Source organism: Balaenoptera musculus, chromosome 4 (genome assembly GCF_009873245.2).
Source record: "Balaenoptera musculus isolate JJ_BM4_2016_0621 chromosome 4, mBalMus1.pri.v3, whole genome shotgun sequence".
NCBI classification, from domain to species: Eukaryota; Metazoa; Chordata; class Mammalia; order Artiodactyla; family Balaenopteridae; genus Balaenoptera; species Balaenoptera musculus.
In genome coordinates, this window is record NC_045788.1 from 76869737 (window position 1) to 76892671 (window position 22935).

General features: G+C 36.6%; 1 protein-coding gene across 1 annotated transcript in view; it reads left to right on the forward strand.

Moving 5' to 3' along the window:
- KPNA1 (karyopherin subunit alpha 1) overlaps positions 1 to 22935 on the forward strand; it is a 74060-nt gene that overhangs the window by 27377 nt on the left and 23748 nt on the right. Inside the window, exons 3-5 of the mRNA XM_036850491.1 lie at positions 15641 to 15748; positions 18734 to 18833; positions 20876 to 20970. Of these exons, the coding sequence (XP_036706386.1) occupies positions 15641 to 15748; positions 18734 to 18833; positions 20876 to 20970 (303 nt within the window). The remainder of the gene's footprint in view (positions 1 to 15640; positions 15749 to 18733; positions 18834 to 20875; positions 20971 to 22935) is intronic.

Here is a 22935-nt window from a genome sequence, read left to right on the forward strand (position 1 = left end):
GGTTTCTGTGATAAGTTTCTGGAATATTGCTCTACTTAAAATCTTAATTTTGTTGTTTCATATGTGCCATCTTATGTAAGGAGAACTGGTAAAGCAAATCAGGCTTCTTAATATCACAGCAGTACTTGTTTCACACCTAATTTGTAAAATAGTAAACATCAGTAATATACAGATTCATTTAGGTACTGTTTATCTTTCCACAGTTGCTTAGTCATCTATCTGGAAAAGTCACAGGCTTAGGCCAGCTGTGCAGCTAGTTTCGAGGGTAGTTCAGGAATTGATGCTGCCAAGTACACAAAAGATAACTGCATCTTTTAGAGCTTTCCTTTCAGCAGACTAGCACTTAATATTTGTTATTTAGGCAGCACTGTATAAATGACCTTTATTTATTTGACACCAGCAGACCAAACTAAAATCTATTTTTTGGCAAAAATTTTACTAGTTGATGTCATTCTGATTGAGCCAGTTTTATAATTTTTTATGTATAAAAAGATGAAATTTGCATTTATTATTAAAATATTTTGAATTAAGCAGACTCTTGCTAACTCAATGTATGTAGGTAACATAATGATGCTAAAAAGTCTGTAAAAACCATAGTGATAAAGAATGGAGGCTTGATTGATGTTTTTAGTTACAAGAAATATTTTGTGAAGTAAGCAAGTTGATAAAACTTGTGGACAGCCAACTTTTCCCACTGAATAACTTGTTTACAATTTCAGTCAACATGTAGTCTGTACATGGTATACAAATCATGATTATTTTGACCATTTTTGTCTTTTTTAAAACCTATTTTTTTGAGACAACAAGGATGGACTTTGAAGGCATTATGTGGAGTGAGATAAGCCAGACAGAGAAAGACACATGCTTATATGTGGAATCTAAAAACAAAAAACAAAAATACCCAAGCTCATAGAAAAAGAGATCAGACTTGTTACCAGAGGTGGATGATTGGGGGAGGAAGAATTGGAGGAAGGTGGTCCAAAGGTACAAACTTCCAGTTATAAGATAAATAAGTATGAGGGAGGTAATGTACAACATGACTGTAGCTAACACTGGTGTATGATATATAGGAAAGATGGATAAATTTTTTTCTTTCTGTTGTATCTATATGAGAAGATGGATGTTAGCTGAACCTGTTGTGGTAGTCACTTCACAATATACGTAAATCACACCATCATGCTGTATACCTTAAACTTATATAGTGATGTATGTCAATTATTTCTTAATAAAACTGGTCAAAGAAGCAGATAAAAACAAACCAACCTATTTTTCTCTGAATAATACATGTACATAGTTGAAAAAGTTAAATAGTCCTAAAATACTTGAAACCAAACCAGCAGTGTTCTTGGCCTCATTCCCAAGTAAACCACTTTCAACCTCTCAGCTGTTCAACGTGGTTTATACTGCTGCGTTTCTGAGTAATATGTGTATGTTACTATATGTCTTTATCAATTTAAAATATTATCTATTGATGTTCTGTTACAGTAGGTGAGGATTTAAGCTCTTAAACCACTCTTTCCCTTACCTGTGCATCTTCCTAGTGTAGAGTTATATTACAATATGTAAGAATTCATTGCTGAGCTGAATAGTATACTGTGGTTACATTTCCTTTCTTAATACTTTGTTTTTTCCTGGGGTTAATTGTCTCATTTTTTACCTGCTTGGCTTTCTTCGAATTCCTGGCTGTCTTCTCTTTCCTACAGTTCTTTTAAATTATTTTTGTCTGATTTTCTACTTGGTTAAACTTCTCAGATAATTTCAGTTCTATTTCTTTACTCTAGAGACCTTCATCTTATATTTGTTGTCCTCTTGCTCCAGTCAGTATTGTTTATCCTGTGGGCTTGTTGCATAGCTGTAGTCTTAGGTAATTTCTTAACTTCTTTTCTTGTCATCCTTGTGACTTAAATAGTATTGTGTTTTTGATTTTAAATTCCATCATACCATATTAAGGACCCTGCCTGTGAATATAAATTTTGCTTTACCAGTAGATGTAATTTTAGTGATTAGGTTTGATTTTTGAGTCATGTAAATGTTTTAAGTAATTGTAAAACAAAACTAAATCAACATGAGGGAGGCTATCCTTAAAAATAAATAAAAGTAATTAAAGGATGCTTACTGTGTATCATGCTTGTTGTGGTTAAACTACATAGAAAGGAATTATTTAATAAACTTTAAAATATGACAATATGATTAATTATCTATATTGGGATATACCGTAAGGACAAAAAAAGTATAAACAAATCTTTAACTGCTTTTTGTAATCATATAGGATTGATATTTATTCTGAAACTATGTATTCTTATATATGAATACAGCAAATAAGTATTTATGTATTTAATACTAGGAACCTGGATTTTTGTAGCTTAAAATATGGAAATGTAAAATCAGAAGTTATATAAATTTGAATTGGTAATATCACTAGGGATTCATTATATATTTTCTTTAAACACACACACACACCCAGCTTTGTCCTGAAAACACCTAGAAATAGTGATATACCTTGTAGCAGTGAGCACCCCTAGTACCCTGAGATGGTGGTCATTAGAATTTTTCTCTCAAAGGAACAAGGCTCCTTGGAAAAATAGCTGATTCTTCATTAAAGATAGGGAATATTCAAGGTGAACCTATAATGTTTTTTCATAACATAAAGCAAGGAAGTTAAGATGTGAAATTGTGGTGAAAAGACTCAGGAGATAGCTTAAACAGGCTCTCATTAGCCAAAAGTAGGATATTTTGAATTTCAGAAAGGGTACTATGAGGACTTTGCTTCCAGCCAAAGTGGAGTAGCAGGGCCCAGATTTACCCTATTACTCAAAGCAACCAACACTAAACAGACAAAATACATGAAACAACAGTTTTAAGACACCAGACATTAAAGAACTTATAGCTATTCTTCTCAAACTATTCCAAAAGATTGAAGAGGAGGGAACACTCCCGAAGTCATTATATGAAAAGCCGCCATCACCCTCATACCCAAATCAGACAAAGACACTACAAAAAGAAAATTACAGGCCAATATCTTTGATAAATATAGGTGCAAAAATACTCAACAAAATATTAGCAAACTGAATCCAACAACATAAAAGGATCATACACCATGAACAAGTTGGATTCATTCCAGGGTCACAAGGATGGTTCAGCGTATGCAAATGAATCAATGTGATACATCACATTAACAAAAGAAAAGACAGAAACCATGTGATCTCTTCAGTAGATGCAGAAAAAGCATTTGATAAAGTTCAATATCCATTCATGATAAGAACAGTCACCAAAGTAGGTATAGAGGGAACTTAACATAATAAAAGCTTTTATGACAAACCCACAGCCAACATAATACTCAACGGTGAAAAGCTGAAAGCCTTCCTGCTAAATTCTGGAACAAGACAAGGATGGCCACTCTAACCACTTCTACTCAACATAGTATTGGAAGTCCTAGCCACATCAGTCAGACAAGAAAAAGAAATGAAAGGTACCCAGATTGGACGGGAAGAGGTAAAACTGTCATTATATGCAGATGATATATGATACACTCTATATAGAAAACCCTAAAAACTCCACACAAAAACTTTTAGGACTAATAAATGAATTTAGCAAAGTATCAGGATACAGGATTAATATACAGAAATCCGTTGGCATTTCATTGCACTAACAATGCAATATCAGAAAGAGAGAGTAAAAAAAAATCTCTTTTAAAATAGTGTCCAAAAAAAAAAAAACCTAAGAATAAACCTGACGAAGGAGGTGAAAGACATATACCTTGAGAACTATAAAACATTGACGAAGGAAATTGAAGACGATTCAATGAAATGGAAAGATATCCCATGCTCTTGGATTGGAAGAATTAGTATAGTTAAAATGGCCATACTACCCAAAGCAATCTACAGATTTAATGAGATCTGTATCAAATTACCCATGACATTTTTCACAGAACTAGAACAAATAATTCTAAAATCTATATGGAACCATAAAAGACCCAGAATTGCCAAAGCAATCCTGAGGAAAAAGAACAAAGCTGGAGGCATAACCCTCCCAGACTTTAGACAGTACTACAAAGCTAATCAAAACAGCGTGGTATTGGCACAAAAACGGGCATGGATAAATAGAGAATAGAGAGCCCAGAAGTAAACCAACACACCTACGGTCAATTAATCTTTGACAAAGGAGGCAAGAATATACAATGGAGAAAAGAAATTCTGTTCAACAAGTGGTGTTGGGAAAGCTGGACAGCCTCATGTATTGATAAATCAGTGAAGTTAGAACAGTCCCTCACACCATATACAAAAGTAAACTCACAATGGCTTAAAGACTTACATATAAGACATGATACCATAAAACTCCTAGAAGAGAACATAGAGAAAACATTCTCTGATATAAATCATACCAGTGTTTTCTTAGGTCAGTCTCCCAAAGCAAAAGAAAGAAAAGCAGAAATAAATGGGACCTAATCAAACTTACAAGCTTTTGCATGGCAAAGGAAACCATAAACAAAAAAAAAAGACAGCCTACATAATGGGAGAAAATATTTGCAAACGATGTGACCAACAAGGGCTTAATTTCCAAAATATATAAACAGCTCATACAGCTCAACATCAAATAAAGAAAACCCAATCAAAAAATGGGCAGAAGACTTAAATAAACATTTCTCTGAAGAAAACATACAGATGGTCACACATGCATGCACACACACGCGCATGCACACACACGCACATGCACACACGCACACACACGCAATGGAATATTAGCCATAAAAAGAATGAAATATTGCCATTTGCGGGAACATGGATGGACCTGTAGAAAATCATAGTAAGTGGAGTGAATCAGAAAAAAAGACAAATATATGATAACACTTATATGTGAAATCTAAAATATAATCCAAATGAATCTATATACAAAACAGAAATAGACTGAGACATAGGAAACAAACTTACGGTCACCAAAGGGGAAAGGGAGGTAGGGGAGGGGTAAATTAGAAGTATCGGGTTCACAAACTACTATACATAAAATAGACAAGCAACACGAATTTACTGTATAACACAAGGAACAACATTCAGTATCTTGTAATAACCTATAATGGAAAATGATCTCTCTTTAAATCACTTTGCTATACACCTGAAAATAATACAGTATTGTGAATCAACTATACCTCAATTAAAAAAAAAAAACAGACATCAAGCATTCAATGACAGTAATCTCTAGAGATGGGAAACAAATGAGGTGAGCTCTACAACTTGCCTCAGCTTGCTGCCTGAGAGTTTCCAAGTTTCAACATAGGGAAGGGGAACTAAGGCAGAGCCCATAGATTGCCTGAGTTGAGACAGAGCTGAGTCCCGGGACACCAAAACAAATGGAGTTCATAGGATGGAATACCAGAAAGGAGAGACCTGTATTCATAGAGAACTGGAGATCTTCAAAGGATTTCCTTGAATATTAAGCATGTACTGATCACATATGTTTGAGGAAACTACCCAAGGCTGGAGAAATACCCAAATGGATTAGAGGGAACAGTGCCTGTCACTTATATAGGGCTAAGAATAGTGCCTGTTCCCCTAGCCAGACTGGAATAATTCTTGGGGCATTAGGTATTCAAGAGAGTCTTGCCTCAGTAGTGGAGATTAATTAGCCATAGAGTTAGTACTGCTTCAGACCTACCTAGCAAATCATAAAAGCAAGATCCAAGAAGATCAAACTGTTTCCATATTACTTAGCTACATATCAGAACAATGCCCAAGAAAATTTATAGGAATGCAAAAATATCCAGTACCCAACTAAGTCAAAATGACAATGTCTGGCATCCAAACAAAGATTATCAGGTGTACAAAGAAGTAGGAGAACATTATCATTAATCAGGAGAACAATCAAATAACTATTATGTTCAAAACATTAAGTAGAGGCATAGAAGATAGAAAAATGACTCAAATTGAACTTCTAGAGAAAAACTACGATGTCAGAACAAAAATACACAGATAGGATCAATGGTAAATTGGAAATTGCAGAAGAGAAGATTCATGAACTTCAAGGGATAAGACTAGAAACTATCCAAAATGAAAAAGAGAGGTAGAAGAATACACGCGTGCACGCGCGCGCGCACACACGGAAGAGCAGACATCAGTGAGTGATGTGACAACTTATAAAAAACCTAGTACATGGTTTGGATCCCCGAAGGAGAGGTGAGAGGGTGGAAGAGAAAAAAATGTTTGAAGAAATAATGGCTAAAAACTTTTCATAATTATTGAAAACTATAAACCCACTGATCCAAGAAACTCAGTGAATTCCAGCCACGAAAGACATGAAGAAAACTACACTATGGCATGGTATATAGCCAAACTACTTATAACCAATCATAAAGAGAAAGTCTTAAGAACATCCAGAGAAAACAATCGTGTTATATAAAGAAGAACAAAGATAAAGTTGACATCAGATTTCTCATTAATAGTGTATAATACAAGCCAGAAGACAGTGGAAAAACATCTTTAAATTACTCAAAGAAAGAAACTGTCAACTTTAAATTCTGTAGCTGGCAAAAATATTTTTCAAAAACTATGGAGAAACAAAGCTGTGTTTAGGCATACAAAAACTGAAAAAATTCATCACCACCAGATCTGTACTACAAGCAATGTTGGAGGGTGTCCTTTAGACCAGGGGTCCCCAACCCCTGGGCTGCAGACCGATACCGGTCAGTGGCCTGTTAGGAACCAGGCCACACAGCAGGAGGTGAGCGGTGGGCGAGCAAGCGAGCGAAGCTTCATCTGCCATTCCCTACCGCTCCCCGTTGCTTGCATTACCACCTGAACCATCGTCCCCCCGCCCCAGTCCATGGAAAAATTGTCTTAGGTCCCTGGTGCCAAAAACGTTGGGGACTGCTGCTTTAGACAGAAGTAAAATAATGCCCTGAATTACTTTGAAACAAATCCCAGGCATCAAATTATTTCATTTATAAATACTTCAGTATATAGCTCTGAAAGATAAAGGCTTACCAGAGTAGTACAGGCATACCTTGTTTCATTGCACTTTGCTTTATCATGCTTCACAGATATTGTGTGTGTGTATGTGTTTAATAAATTGAAGGTTTGTGGCAGCCCTGCATCAAGTGTGTTGGCATTATTTTTCTAATAGCAGTTGCTCAGTTCGTATCTCTATGTCACATTTTGGTAGTTTTCACGTTTCAAACTTTTTCATTATAATTGTATTTGTTATGGTGATCTGTAATCAGTGATGTTACTTTTTTTTGATATTGGAAAAAGATTATGACTCGCTGAAGGCTCAAGTGATGGTTAACATTTTTTAGCAATAAAGTTTTGTTTTGTTTTGTTTCAGCCGCGCTGCGCGGCATGCAAGATGTTAGTTCCCCTGACCAGGGATTGAACCCGTGCCCTGTGCGTTGGAAGCGCAGAGTCTTAACCACTGGACCGCCAGGGAAGCCCCAGCAATAAAGTAGTTTTAAATTAAGATATACATTGTATTTTTTAGGCATAATGCTTTTGGGCACTTCCTATAATATACTGCAGTATAGTGTAAACATAACTTTTACATGCACTGGGAAACCAAAAAATTCGTGTGACTCACTTCATTGTGGTGGTCTGGAACTCAACCTGTGATATCTCCAAGTCGTGCCTGTATTATCATACCTTAAAAAGTTAACAGTTCCTTAATATCAAGCCTCTAGTCAACACCCATCAGTTTTTCACCTCAAGCTTAGTAACCTTTGATGGTCATTGCCTAGATCCATTACTTTACCAGGAGTTGCAGTGATCATTTTATCATTCCTTCTGCTTTTATTAACTAGCAGGTCACTCTAAAGAGGAGCTTTTCCTCAACAAGTTTTTTGTTTTCCTGAATTACTAATCATACAGGAAAGAGAAATACTTGATTCTCTCCCTTTGTTTTCAAAATAATGAGTTGGTTCCTTAGCATCCTCCAAGGGGAGCAGTAAAGGGTGAGTGTGTATTAAGACATTATCAGGGGACTTCCCTGGTGGTCCAGTGGTTAAGACGCCACGCTTCCACTGTAGGAGGCATGGGTTCAATCCCTGGTCAGGGAACTAAGATCCCGCATGACGTGCCCTTGGCGCACCCAAAAATAAATAAATAATTTAAAAAATTATTAGGAACGCATAGTGTTTAGCATAATAGAAGTATTTAAATTTATTTCAGCTATTACTCTTTTCTAACTAAAAAAAAAATCTTTGTGGTATACAATATGTCATATGTTATTGACAATGTCAATATGGCATTGATATATGTCAATGTAGTTGACATTCAATAAACTGCACAATTTGATGAGTTTGGACATACGTATATATCTGTGAAACCATCACCATAATTAAGATAGTGAATATGTTTATCTCCCCAGACTTTTCTGGTACACCTTTATGGTACCTTTTCTCTACCCCTCTCATCCTATCTCCAAGCCACTTCTGATCTGTTTCTGTCACCACTCGTTAGTTTGCATAAATGAAATTATACAATGTGCATCTTGTTTGTCCGGCTTCTTTTTTTTCTTTTTAAATCTTTATTTTGAATTTTTTATAGAATTTATTTATTTATTTATTTTTGGCAGCGTTGGGTCTTTGTTGCTGCATGCGGGCTTTCTCTAGTTGCGGCGAGCGGGGGCTGCTCTTCGTTGCGGTGCGCAGGCTTCTCATTGCAGTGGCTTCTCGTTGCGGAGCACAGCTCTAGGTGCGCGGGCTTCAGTAGCTGTGGCTCGCAGGCTCAGTAGTTGTGGCTCACGGGCTTAGTTGCTCCGCGGCATGTGGGATCTTCCCAGACGAGGGCTCGAACCCGTGTCCCCTTCATTGGCAGGCGGATTCTTAACCACTGTGCTACCAGGGAAGCCCTGTCTGGCTTCTTTCAATCAGCTTAATCATTTTGAGATTCATATGTTGTTTGTCAGTAGCTCATTCTGTTTTATTGTTGAGTAATATTCAATTATATGCACAGACCACAATTGGTTTATCCATTCACCTGTTGATGGTAATTTGGATTGTTTCCGGTTTTTGCTGGTTGCAAATAAAGCTGTTGTGAACATTCATGGACAGCTTTTTGTATAGACCTATATTTCCTTTTCTCTGGGATAGATATTTAGGAGCAGAATGACTGGGTACACCTAAGTAGGTGTATACTTAAAAAGCTGCTGTTTGCTAAAATGGATTGTACTGTTTTTCCTTCTCATCAGCAGTGTGTGAGTTTCTGTTGCTCCATGTCTTTGTCAATATTTGGCATCATCAGTCTTTTTCATTTTACCTATGGTGTGTGTAGTATATGCCATTATGGTTTTAATTTACTTTTTCTTAGTGACTAAAGTTGAGAGCATCTTTTCATGTGCTTATTTGCCATTTGTATATCTACTTTAGTGAATTCTGTTTAAATATTTTCCTTGTTTTTTTAATTGAGTTGTTTGTCTTCTGGATACAAGTCCTTTGTTGGATATATGTTTTGCAAATATTTTCTCCCAGTCAGTGGCTTGCCTTTTCATTTTCAGCAGTGATCTTTGAAGAGCAAAAGTTTTTGTGGTGTTCCATTTATCAGTTTTTTTTTTGTTCATTTACAGATTGTCCTTTTATATGTCAAATCTTTGCCAAATCCAAGGTCACTTAAGATTTTCTCATGTTTTCTTTAAGAAGTTTTATTGTTCTGGCTTAAATTTAAGTCTGTGATCATTTACATTTGATTTTTGTGTACAATGTAAGGCTAGGCGAAATGGACCTTTTTTTGCATATGGCTGTCCAGTTCAGGTGCCATTTATAGAAAAGATTGTTTTCCCCCATTGAATTGCCTTGGAACCATTTTTTTTTTTAAATTTATTTATTTATGGCTGTGTTGGGTCTTCGTTTCTGTGCGAGAGCTTTCTCTAGTTGTGGCAAGCGGGGGCCACTCTTCATCGCGGTGCGCGGGCCTCTCTTGTTGCGGAGCACAGGCTCCAGACATGCAGGCTCAGTAATTGTGGCTCACGGGCCCAGTTGCTCTGTGGCATGTGGGATCTTCCCAGACCAGGGGTCGAACCCGTGTCCCCTGCATTGGCAGGCAGATTCTCACCCACTGTGCCACCAGGGAAGCCCAGCCTTGGAACCTTTTATCAATACATTCAGTTGACTGTATCTGTGTGGGTCTGCTTCTGAACTTCTACTCTGTTGCATTAGTCTCTTTGTTTATCTCTTATATATCACATTGTCTTGATTACTATAGCTTTATGAGTCTTAAAATCAGGTAGTGTCAGCCCTCTTCTAGGTCATTTGCATTTTTATATGAACTTTAAGAGTCAGCTTGCCAATTTGTACATGAAAGCCTACTGGGAATTTGATTGTGATTGTGTTAGATCTATAGATTAGGTTGGAGAGAATTGGTAACAAATGAGTCTTCCGACTCATAAGCATGGTGTATCTCTCCATTTGTTTAGGTCTTTAATTTGCCAGTGATTTGTAGTTTTTGGTGTATAGGTGCACATTTTTTTGTCAGATTTTTCCCTATTTCATAGTTTTTGATGCTATTGTAAATGGTGTCTTAATTTCAGTTTTCAATTGTTCATTGTCAATGTTTAGAAATAGTTTATTTTTGTATAATCACTTTTGTTCTAAAGCTTGCTAAACTCATGTATTACTTCTAGTAGCTTCTTTGTAGATTCTGTTGAGTTTTCTACATAGATAATCATGTTGACTATAGATAAAGACAGTTTTACTTTTTCCTTTCCAATCTGGATGCCTTTTATTTCTTTACCTGCCTGATTGCACTGACTAGCACCTTACAGCTTACTGACACCTGAAACCTTGAATAGAAATGATGAAAGTGTACATACCTGTCTCATTCCTAATCTTAGGTGAAAAATAATCAATCTTTCATGAAGTGTGATGTTAGCTTTAGGTTTTTGATATATTCCCTTCCTTGAGTTCAAGGAGGTCCCTTCTGTTCCTGGTTAAAAAGGTAAATAACTGTTTAGAATTCTTATGTCTTCTTGATCCCTTTATCATTATGAAATTATCTTCTTTACTCCTGATAGTAAACCTTGATATTAATATAGCCACTCCAACTTCCTGTTAACTGACATTGTTAATTAGCATTGTTGGTTAGCATTAGCAGTCTTTTTCTACCTTTTTACTATTAACATAATTGTGTCTTTGTATTTTGTTTCATGTAGGCTGCATGTAGTTATTAGATATGATATATATGTGTGTGTGTGTGTGTGTTGTGCTTGCTTTAGGGTTTATATCTTTAACTTATAGTCTGCCTTCAACTTATACTATACCATGTCATGTTTCATAGTTTTTACTTATACCTGTGTGTTCTCAAACCACTAGTCTGTTATTACTTTTGTTTTAAATTGTCAATTTTTTTTAGACAGCTTTATTGTGATATAATTCACCTACCATGTAATTCACCCATTTAAGCTTTACAATTCAATGGGTTTTAGTATATTCACAGAGTTGTACAACCATTATCACAATCAATTTGTGAACATTTTCATCCCTGCCTGTTACCAGTCACTCTCCATTCCCCATCTCTCCCTACCTCCCCCCAGTCTACTTTCTGTCTGAGTAGATTTGTCTGTTCTGGACATTTCATATAAATAGAGTTATACAATATATGGCCTTTTGTGATTGGCTTCTTTCACATAGCATAGTGTTGTCAAGGTTCATTCATGTTGTAACATGTGTCAGTACTTCATTCCCTTTTATTACCAAGTAATATTCCATTGTGTGGATATACCACTTTTTGTTTATTCATTCAGTTGATGGACATTTGGGTTGTTTTCACTTTTTTTTTTTTTTAAATTTCAGCTAATATTCCTTCAAATAGTTTTTTTTTTAAATTTTTATTTATTTATTTATTTATTTATTAATTTATGGCTGTGTTGGGTCTTCGTTTCTGTGCGAGGGCTTTCTCTAGTTGCGGCAAGCGGGGGCCACTCTTCATTGCGGTGCGCGGGCCTCTCGCTATCGCGGCCTCTCTTGTTGCGGAGCACAGGCTCCAGACGCGCAGGCTCAGTAGTTGTGGCTGACGGGCCCACTTGCTCCGCGGCATGTGGGATCTTCCCAGACCAGGGCTCGAACCCGTGTCCCCTGCATTAGCAGGCAGATTCTCAACCACTGCGCCACCAGGGAAGCCCTCAAAGTTCTTTGATCTTTCCCACTTCAAAGATCTTCATCCACAGGGTATTTCAGCAGCCGCTTTCCCATGACATAATCCTAAACCTTATCACCAAGAACACCTCTGACCCTAGAATCTTTTTTTTTAATTTTTAATTTTTTAATTTATTTATGGCTGTGTTGGGTCTTCGTTTCTGTGTGAGGGCTTTCTCCAGTTGCGGCAAGTGGGGGCCACTCTTCATCGCGGTGCGTGGGCCTCTCACTATCGCGGCCTTTCTTGTTGCGGGGCACAGGCTCCAGATGCGCAGGCTCAGTAGTTGTGGCTCATGGGCGCAGTTGCTCCGCGGCACGTGGGATCCTCCCAGACCAGGGCTCAAACCCGTGTCCCCCGCACTGGCAGGCAGACTCTCAACCACTGCGCCACCAGGGAAGCCCCTGCCCCTAGAATCTTAAACCTCAATGTACCAATCTCTGTCAGACTCTCTGCGCCATGTGGCACATGGGCTTAGTTGCTCCACGGCATGTGGGATCTTCCCGGACCAGGGCTCGAACCCGTGTCCCCTGCGTTGACGGGTGGATTCTTAACCACTGTGCCACCAGGGAAGTCCAATTTCACTACCTTTTAACGATTTCTGGTGTTTGTCATTCTTTTTTTTTTTTTAAATTTCTTTTAAACTTTATTTATTTTTTGGCTGTGCCTTGTGGCTTTTAGGATCTTAGTTCCCCGACCAGGGATTGAACCCATGCCCTCAGCAGTGAAAGCACAGAGTCCCAACTGCTGGACTGCCAGGGAATTCCTGGGTGTTTGTCATTCTTTTTTTAGATCTTTATTTCATCTGGTATCATTTTCCTTATGTCTGAAGAACATCCTTTAACATTTCCTCACAGAGCTGGTCTGTTGGTGATGAATTCTTTCAGCTTTTGCATTACTGAAAAAAGTATTTTACCTCCATTTTTAACAGTTTCTCTCCCCTTTTTTTTTGATTTCTTTTTTTTTTATAATTGTACTATGGTTGATTTACAATATTATATTAGTTTCAGGTGTGCAACATAGTGATTCAATATTTTTATAGATTATACTCCATTTAAAGTTATTATAAAATAATGGCTATGTTTCCCTGTACTGTACAATATATCCTTGTTGCTTATTTATTTTATACATACTATTGTTAGTTTGTGTCTCTTAATCCCATACCCCTATCTCATCCCTCTCCCCTTCCATCTGCCTATTGATAAACACTAGTTTGTTCTCTATATCTGTGAGTCTGTTTCTCCTTTGTTATCTACATTTATTTGTTTTATGTTTTAGATTTCACATGTAAGCGATAACACAGAGTATCCGTTGTTGTCTTTTTCTGTCTGACTTATTTCACTAAGCATAGTACTCTCTAGGTCCATCCACATTGTTGCAAATGACAGAATTTCATTCTTTTTTCGTTTTTTGAGGAACTTCTGTAGTGGCTATCCCAGTGGTCGCTTGAGATACGTTAACTGTGTTTGATCCACACTCTCCGGTTTGCATTGTTTCCAGCAGCAAGTCTGCTGTCAGTCTTATCTTTTGTTTCCCTGCATGCATGTAAGATGTCTTTTTTCCTTTGGCTGCTTTATCTTTTATTTTATCTTTTTATTCCTGATTTTAAACATTGATATAATGTCCTATCATGTTTTCTTCATATTTCTTCCTGGAGTTCTTTGAGATTTTGGATTTGTGGTTTGTATTTTTCACAGATTTGGAAAAGTTTTGACCATTAATTTTCCAAATATATTTCCCTACCCCCATCCTTGGGGCTCCAATGCATGTGTAGTAGGCCACTTCATGTCCCACAGCTGACTTATGTTTTGTACATATTTTCTCAGACTTTTTTCCATCCCTTTTATTTTGTGATGGCCTTAAATTCACTAATCTTTTCTTCTACAATATCTAATCTGACCTTAATCACCTCCAGCATACTTTTCATTTGAAAAATTGTATTTTTTATATCTAGGTGTTTGATTTGCCTTTTTTTTTTCATGTGTTCCTATCTCTCCTTCTCATGGTTATACTTTCTTCTACTTTTGAATACATGGAATATATTTATAACAACTATTTTAATTCCTTGTCCAGTTCTTCCATCTTTTCCGTTTATAGGTGGTTTTGATTGATATGATTGCTTTTTCTTTTCCTCGTGGGTGGTCTTTTCTTACTTCTTTTGCGTGCTTATTAGTTATTGATTGAATGCCGAGCATTGTAAATTTTACCTCCTTTGTCGTTGGAGTTTTTTGTATTCTTTTAATATGTGTAATTCTGAATGTATCATTGGATGTAGTTAAGTTACTTGAAACCAGTTTGCTTTTATGTTCCATTGGGCTGGACCAGAACAGTCTTTAATCTGGGACTAATTTACCTCACTACTGAGTCAATACCCTTCTGAGTATTCTCCTTAGTGCCCCATATATTGGGAGGTCATTTCTATTAACAGCTAGGTGAAACATGAATGATTGCTTGACCTGTGTGACCTTCAAAATTTTTCTGCATGCTCCTTGAAGGCGGTTTCTTTTCCAGCTTTGGACCTTTTCATCACACACCTGCGCTTGTGAGTACTAAGCCAGTAAAGACTTAAGGGGAACCTTCCACAGATTTTTGGAGTTCTGTGTTGGTCGCTTGTCTTCAGTACTCTGCCTTGTAGATTCTAGGTGTCTTGGCCTCATCAGTTCTGAATGCTGTCTCCTCAGTTGAGGGGGCCTCTAGACCCTGTTTAGGTTTACCCTACCTGTGCTGCAGGCTAGAAACTCCATCCAGGCAATCTGAGGCAATTGTAGGACTGACCTTGTTTCTTTTCTTCTGAAGGATCACTGCCTCTGTTGTCTGTTGTCCGATGTCTGAAACCTATTATTTTAGGGATTTCGTCTGCTTTGTTTAGTCATATAGGGTGAGAGGATAAGTTATTATTACTCTGTCATGGCTTAATGAATAAGTGTACTGCCTAGGATGTAACGGAAGGCATCTTAGTGAGTTGCCGTTAGTGAGAACTATTCTCCTTTGCCTGCACAAATTAATGGGTGCTTTAAAAGTAGTGTTCAAGCAGAGGTCATTTGTCATCATTGGTTGTTGGACAGGTTGGGAAGGTCAGGAAGCCTTGATCCATTGTCCTTTAGGGTTATGAGGGAGGTATTAAGTCATTCTAACAGCATTTTTATCCTATTTCTCCTGATGTATTGGTAAGACTATCCTATCACCTACTTCAATAGTGAAGAGGGAAATGACCAAGCATGCCCCAGCTCCTTTTTCAACCTTATGTGTTTTTTTAATATGTCATGTAGTGTCAGGCCTCTCTTAGTAAGTTTTACCTCATGAAGGGTTGGTGAGAGTATGATGTGATACTTAATTGCATTAGATTATAAGAGTGGAGAATTCTGAAATAGTTCCTCATCAGGAAAGGTTGAAGGTGGCACAAACGTTAGAATTTAAAAAATGATTTTCAAAAAGCTCCATCCTTATTGCCTTTTAAAAGTGGAGTGCCTAGTGTTTGGATGTTGAACTACCTTGTGTTAGAATTATTTTAGTAACAGACTTTTATTTTTCAGTTATTCAAGCGAAGAAATGTTGCTACAGCAGAGGAAGAAACAGAAGAAGAAGTTATGTCAGATGGAGGCTTCCATGAGGCTCAGATTAATAACATGGAGATGGCACCAGTAAGTAGGATAATGAAAGAACCTCTTTTTACTCTTTTTCTGATGAAGATATGAGGTTAGATCTTTTTTGGAGTTTAAAAAAATAAGGTTAGGGGAGTTCCCTGGTGGCCTAGTGATGAGGATTCTGGGCTTTCACTGCAGTGGCCCATGTTCAGTCCCTGGTTGGGGAACTGAAAGCCTGCAAGTCGTGTGGTGCAGCCAACAAAAAAAAAGGTTAGATGGCTACAAAAAGTACTTGGCATTTCATTTTTAAAAGGAAACTATATCTGTAAACTTATGGTTCATAAAATATTATATTTTGAATAACATGCAGTTAAACAGAATTAACTAATTATGAGATCAATTCAGCTATTAAAACTTAAAAGGATAATTATAAAATTATTCCTTAAAAGTTGATAATAAGCGATACTTTAAAGGAAATCCCAAGTTGTTACTCATTCCAAGTACAAAATTGGACATATTCATATGATTTTAAAAATTGATTCCACATCACAACTATTGGAATTTTCTGTTGTAACCCATTTTGTAACTTTCTTGAGGTTGCATAAACAGATAAAAATTATGCTTTATTTATATGGATCACACCTGTCTAGATTTCCAGTTTATTTTGATCAATTGTATATGTTTTAATAGATCATATATATACATGGTTTTCAAAAAAAGAAAAATCTTTTTCTTCTGCCTTAGTCACCCAGTTTCTTTCCCCACTGGCAACCACTGTTAGTAGATTCTTATTATTCCTTTTGAGAAAAACCCCTCTCTTTTTTTTGGCAAATAGTAGACTATTCACAGTATTTTATAGATTTTTTTCTCTTTTTTTTTTACTTCATAGATATCCAGTTTTTATGGACCAGCTTTCTTTTGGAATTAGAACAGTTTAAATTGCTTTGGAATCTATGTAGACGTTATTGCCAACACTGTTATTTTGTGGTGAACTCTTCTAGGCTCTTCAGGAAGTTGAAGAATTCTCTCTCTTTTTTTTTAAAGTGGATGTTAAATGATTATGGAGTATTTTGTGGACTGTATTAGTCAGGGTTCTACAGAGGAAACAGAACCAATTTGCGGGTGGGGGGAGAGGAAGAGAGAGATAGATTGATCCACCGATTATTTGATTTTAAGGAATTGGCTCATGCAATTGTTGGAGCTGTTAAGTCTGAAATCTGTAGGGTAAGCCAGGAGGTTGGAAATTCAGGTAAGAGTTGATATTATAGGTTTTTGGGGGTTTTTTTTGCCACGCTGGGTCTTCGTTGTGGCACGCAGGTTCTTCTTCGCTGTAGCGTGCGGGCTTCTCTCGTTGTGGCATGCGGGCTTAGTTGTCCCGCAGCATTTGGGATCGTAGTTCCCCGACCCGGGATTGAATCTGCGTTCCCTGCATTGGAAGGCGGATTCTTAACCATTGGACCACCAGGGAAGTCCCGATATTGTAGTTTTGAGGCTGATTTCCTTCTTCAAGAAACTTCAGTCTTTGCTCTTCAACTGATTGATTGAGGCCTACCCACATTTTGGCGGATAATGTGCTTTACTCAGGTGTACTGATTTAAATGTTAATCACACCTAAAAAGTACTTTCACAGTAACATCTAGATTGGTGTTTGTCCAAACAACTGGGCACCATAATCTAACCAAGTTGACACATAAAATTAACTGTCCCAGTCTACTCCTTGTCATTGTGGCATCCATACCCAACTCCTTAAACCATACTGAGTCTCAGATAAAGACAATGACAAGGTCATACCTCCTTGTAACATGATATAGCTATCCTGCATGCAGCTGAAAATGCACTAACCTTTTCCCCAGAAGGGGAAAAGTCCTTGGGTGATATTTACTTCTCTCTTGGATATCCTGTAACTTAAATACTCTGATGTGAAGTTAACAATATTTAAATACTATGAATGTGAAGTCAATACATCTTATGTTATATGATAAGGGGATAAGAGAGGGAAGAAAACAAAGATATATGTGGAAACATATTCATAGCAAAATCATACAGGTACTTTTGTTTATTCAGGAATCAGACTTATAAGTTTCAAAGTAGTTACTTTTCTGACTTGTAAGAGCAGAATGCTTCGTTCTCCCCATGGGTTATTCTTAAGTGTTAGGTATTGCTTACCAACCATCTTGCATGTACAACTCAGTGCAGCTTTCTTTACAGTTTATCTTGTTGACTGTTACGCTTCATGAAATGTTAAGAACTTTATTTCATTGTGACAAGTGATCCTGAGAAGGAAGTTTAACTACTAATGCTGAGGATGGCTTGTAGTGGGAAATGGGAAAGCACTAGTAAAGCAAGAAACTAGTGGGAAACTAAAAAGTTTTAATAAAGCAAGAAAATAGAAATTTTAAATAAATTTAAGAGTCAGCTGTTGAATTTGGCAGTGGCTAGAATCTGTGATTTATATAAGACTACTCTATACTCATTCAGTAAATATTTGTTGAGCGTCTACAGTATGCCACCCATCAGGGATATATTGGTAAGATAGACAGGGTGTTTGGCTTTCATGGAGGTTACAGTATACTGGGGGAACCTAAGCAATAAACAGATAACTAAGAAGAATAACTGATACTGAGAAGGGCTGGGCATAGGATTAAAATAGAGTGATGTGATCACAGAGATAGAGTAGCTGCTTTAGATTTGAAGGTCAGGAAAAGCCTTCTTTTATAATCTAACATTTAATCTGAATGACAAGGAACAGCCAGCCATGTGATGAGCAGGAGAGGAAGAATAATAAACGCCTTGTCTTAGTGTTTACTACTAACATTACTTTCTCACGGTTGTGAGCTTTTTAATGATAGACAAAGATTTTTGGCTTCATCACATTATTAATCATCTCATACATTTATATATGCAAAGATTATCCTACCATTGTGTAACTCTTGTAGCTAAATATAGTTAACTCAGTAACTTGGCCACAATTTGTACTATCTTTGTTTTCCTTTGAATTTAAGTTAAAATTTTATTATATTTGTTTTTTGTTTGTGATTCCAGGGTGGTGTTATTACTTCTGACATGATTGAAATGATATTTTCCAATAGCCCAGAGCAACAGCTTTCAGCAACGCAGAAATTCAGAAAACTGCTTTCAAAAGGTGAGTTCTGAATATGTTAAGTATATTTTTCATTTATTTACAAAGTATTACTTTCCCATAATCTATTTTTCACACTACAGATAACTTGCTTTGGAGTATCTCTATCAACAGAATAAAAGGACACATACAGACATATGTATATTATGAGTCATGGCTAATTTTTGAATTTCCTTTTTTATTTGTGTGATCTTACCAGGACCAGAAGGCAGCATTATTTTCATTTCTGAGGTATCTTATAAAAGATCTTAAAGTGATAAGAACGGTAGCAATATTTCATGTTAATTCAAATTGAGAAACTCCACTCTTTTTTAAGAAAAACTTAAAATATCACTTGAAAGAGTAGTGATTGTTGATTCTAACGTTAGCAGTTTATCGCTGAAATTTAAGTATGGATTTATTGGTGGACAGGATAACTACCTTTTTGGTATGTGTGTATAATTAGGGTAGAATGGGATATGATACTTCTTGTTATCTGGGCAAGTAAGAACTCTGGAACTCTGAGCCATATTAAAATGTTGATAGTAAATCAGCATTAAAACAGTTGACCACCCCCTCCCCCATGTAGTAAGTTATGGTTGTTTGGAGTCATTAGTGATAAATTAATATATCCCTTGAGGTTAACTGGAAAGAAAACCTACCACCAGAGCAAAAAATAATTGTTTTTTTGCCTGACAACCTGCTAAAAATAGCTGAAGGCCATTATCATATTACCCTCTCCACCCTTCTAAAAAGGTTTCTCAGATAATGTGGTTTTCCAAGGCCTTTCAACACTCTGCTGCTTTCCTGCATGTATTCTAGTTTGCCAGCCATTCCTCTTAAAATGTGATAATTAGACTACAGTACTCCAGATGCATTCTTATTACTCTAAGGTGTGGTGAGAGATTGCCTTCCTTGTCCTGAAACTATACATTCCAATAATGTACTCCAGGCTAGCATCATTTATTTTGGTAGTCATGGCATAGTAATGTTTCATTGCATTTTCAGCAGTCTATACTCCCTAGTACTTTTCTTTATGAACTATTTTTAGAACTATTTTTAGGTTTCGTCTGTGAAGTCATGTGGATTTTTTTAAATTGCTTTAAAAAAATCTAAAAGCTGAATTTTGCTTTATCCCTGTTTTATTGCCATCTTTGGCTTATTGTTATTCTTTCTATATGCTGTTTCTGTAATCTAGCATGTTAACTACTTCATTTTTATTGTCATCATCAAATTTATTTGTTGTGTTTATATGAATGGTTGATAAAAATATTGAACCAGGCAAAGAACATGTCACTAGAGCTTTCTGCAAATTAACATTGAATCATTAGTCATCTCTTCCCAGTAAGGCCATTGACTTAGCTAAGAGTCCCTAGTAGTACTGTAATCCAGCTGCCATTTTTCTTGTGTAGCTACATGAATGTCATCAAAAACTTTGTCAAATGTCTTGCTGAAATTACAGTGCTAATTGTTTAGGACATTTCTTATCTATTTGCCCAACAAGTTTCTATTGAATGACTTCATTTATAAGATACTCTATTGTCATAAATGAAAATGAGATTAATTTGGCAGGTCATTCTTAGTGAATTTCTGCTGACTCCTACTTATCACTACAGCAGTAAAATTAGATCCTGCAAGCACAGAATCTCTTAATCCAGTTTCTTCAGACAATTTATGTTAAATAAAAAAGAGACTTAAAACCCATACACAGAAAAAGGGTTAGAAGCAAGTATACCAAAATAATAACAGTGGTTGTCTTTTGATGTTTTTCCCCATACTTTCTAAGTTTTCTAAAATAGTAGAGGCAGTAGTTTTAATTTGTAAGAATTCTGCCCATCGTATTTCCATGTTAAGGCTTCCCTTATTATGAAATCTTTTAAGCTACCCTAGTCTCAAAGTGACTGAACTCAGTTTTACATTTTTTTTCTGTTTTAGATTTACAACATGAAAGAGTTGCTAAAAATGGAGGGAGGGATATTATGAAGTAAGTTTGAGCTTTATAAAGTCCTTGTCTTGAAATCAAAGGATTATTTTTCTTCTTTCCTTTTATTTTTATGGGGAGACAGAACCTAATCCTCCTATTGATGAAGTCATCAGCGCACCAGGAGTAGTGGCCAGGTTTGTGGAGTTCCTCAAACGAAAAGAGAATTGTACATTGCAGGTGCGGACCATTTTCATTTCTTGCCTCATATCTTAATTCCCTTTACAAAGTTACATTTTGTATACAGATTTGTTACTTATTTTAATCTATATGAAGGGTTAATTTTTTGATACTGATGTTCCTGACAACCACATTGCAAGCTGCTTTGATAGCTTTGTTAACATCCAGGCCCTTGGTTTTACTCTTTAAAATTCTTGTTACTTTTAGTCATGTAAAAGATTATTTTATGATGACTATGGATCATATTTATCTGGTAGGGAATTGTTTGCAGTAGAGGAGCCATTATAAGGACCTAAGTGTGGACTATGTAAAATTTGGTTTTGAAGGACTTTTAGATTGGACTTGTTGGGTTTCTCAGGGCTGTGTAACATGGGCTAGATCAGAGACTCACTGATCCCCAAACCTGGTACTAATTAATCCTTCCCCTCCACCCCCGGCCCCACCCCAAAAGAGCTGACAAGGATGTAGCCTTGTTGGGAATGTGTGTGCTTTCTCCTATGTTAATTTACTGTATTAGTACTGTTGTATAGGGGTTCCAAGAGAAAATTCTACAGCTTCTGGATTAGATAATTTTTACAGTAAAAAGAACCAACTATCAACTGACTCTCATCTTGGGAGTTATCTAGAAATTTAAAAATACTATATTGTTCCTGAATAAAGTTGGATTTTAAGTAAACTGGTAATTAAGTAATTCAGTAGCTAGACTTCCTTGGAGTAAACAACCGAATAATTTCTGAGTTATTCTTTAACAAATACCTGTGATTCCTAAATTCTCACTTGTAGGATCTAATCTGAGTGGCTCAGGCCCTTTAGAAAGATTCTGCAACTATAAAGATTGGTTAGGTCCTACATAGATTGCAGAATGGGGTTATTTTTCCAAGTAAATATTTGCTAATAACAAGTTAATCATAAAGATAACTTTCACCCCCATGTTTACCTTTGCCTTACTTTAAGGGTATAATAAGGACTGGGGCATCTTTATAAGTATAAGTACCAGCTCCTCTCCCCAGGTTCCTTACTGTCCAGAGCATTATTGATAATTCATAAGACTTGATGCTTTGTCTTGATATTTTCTCTCCTTTCCTCCCATCCCATCCTTCTCTCTCTTTTACTCTCTTTGTTGCGGTGATGAGTTCCTTCCAGAGGAAAAACAGGAAGTCCAGAAAAGGTAGAGTACTTCAGTGTCCCATCAGTTTTTCTTCTCCAGTTTGACATTTACTAATCCCCAAGTTCATTTGAATTAAGATTCTGTTTTGTTGGCTGCTTCCTGGATTGTAATTCTGGTCCCCATCTAAGGCCAGGATCACCAGACACCTGGAAAATAATCAGGTTCACCTAGAGAGCAAAGAAAGAGGACTTTTCTCAGAAAAAAAGGAAATCCAGACAACCAATACTGCAGAGAACAGAGCCTGAGCCCCTTAAGCAACCTGTCAAGAGAATCAAAGGGACCAAATGAAGAGCCTTACTGCAGTTTCTCATTTGAAAAGCTTTGTAGGAAGAGGGAGGTAGGGAAAATTATCATTTTGTTCATGTGGAAGTATGTTTCTATCCTGTCTCTGACAATGAGAGTAATTCAGAGATATTAAATTTACTCCTGGACTTAGCAGTTTTTAGTAGGTGGTTGCAGAGGTCCAGTTCCTTAATGTGTTAAAGGAAGATGGTATAACTTTCTAGTCCTAAAATGAAAAGTGTCAGAGAATTTGGTCTTTCCCCATCCCTACCTTCTCCAGTATTCCCTAAAGAGCACAGTATATTCTCTCAGACAGTGCCCTCTCCTGGCTAACACTTGTAAATTCTACATCATTTTTGATTTTGTAATCCCAGAGTTTGTATCTTAACACATCTGAAGATGAAAGCCTTCAGAAATCTCTAATTTGCTTCTATCAGAATTCTCAGATTCCACCCTTGTGCAGCCTAACTAATAATTAGGCTGAAAGATTGAGAAATGATTCCTCTGGAAGTGAC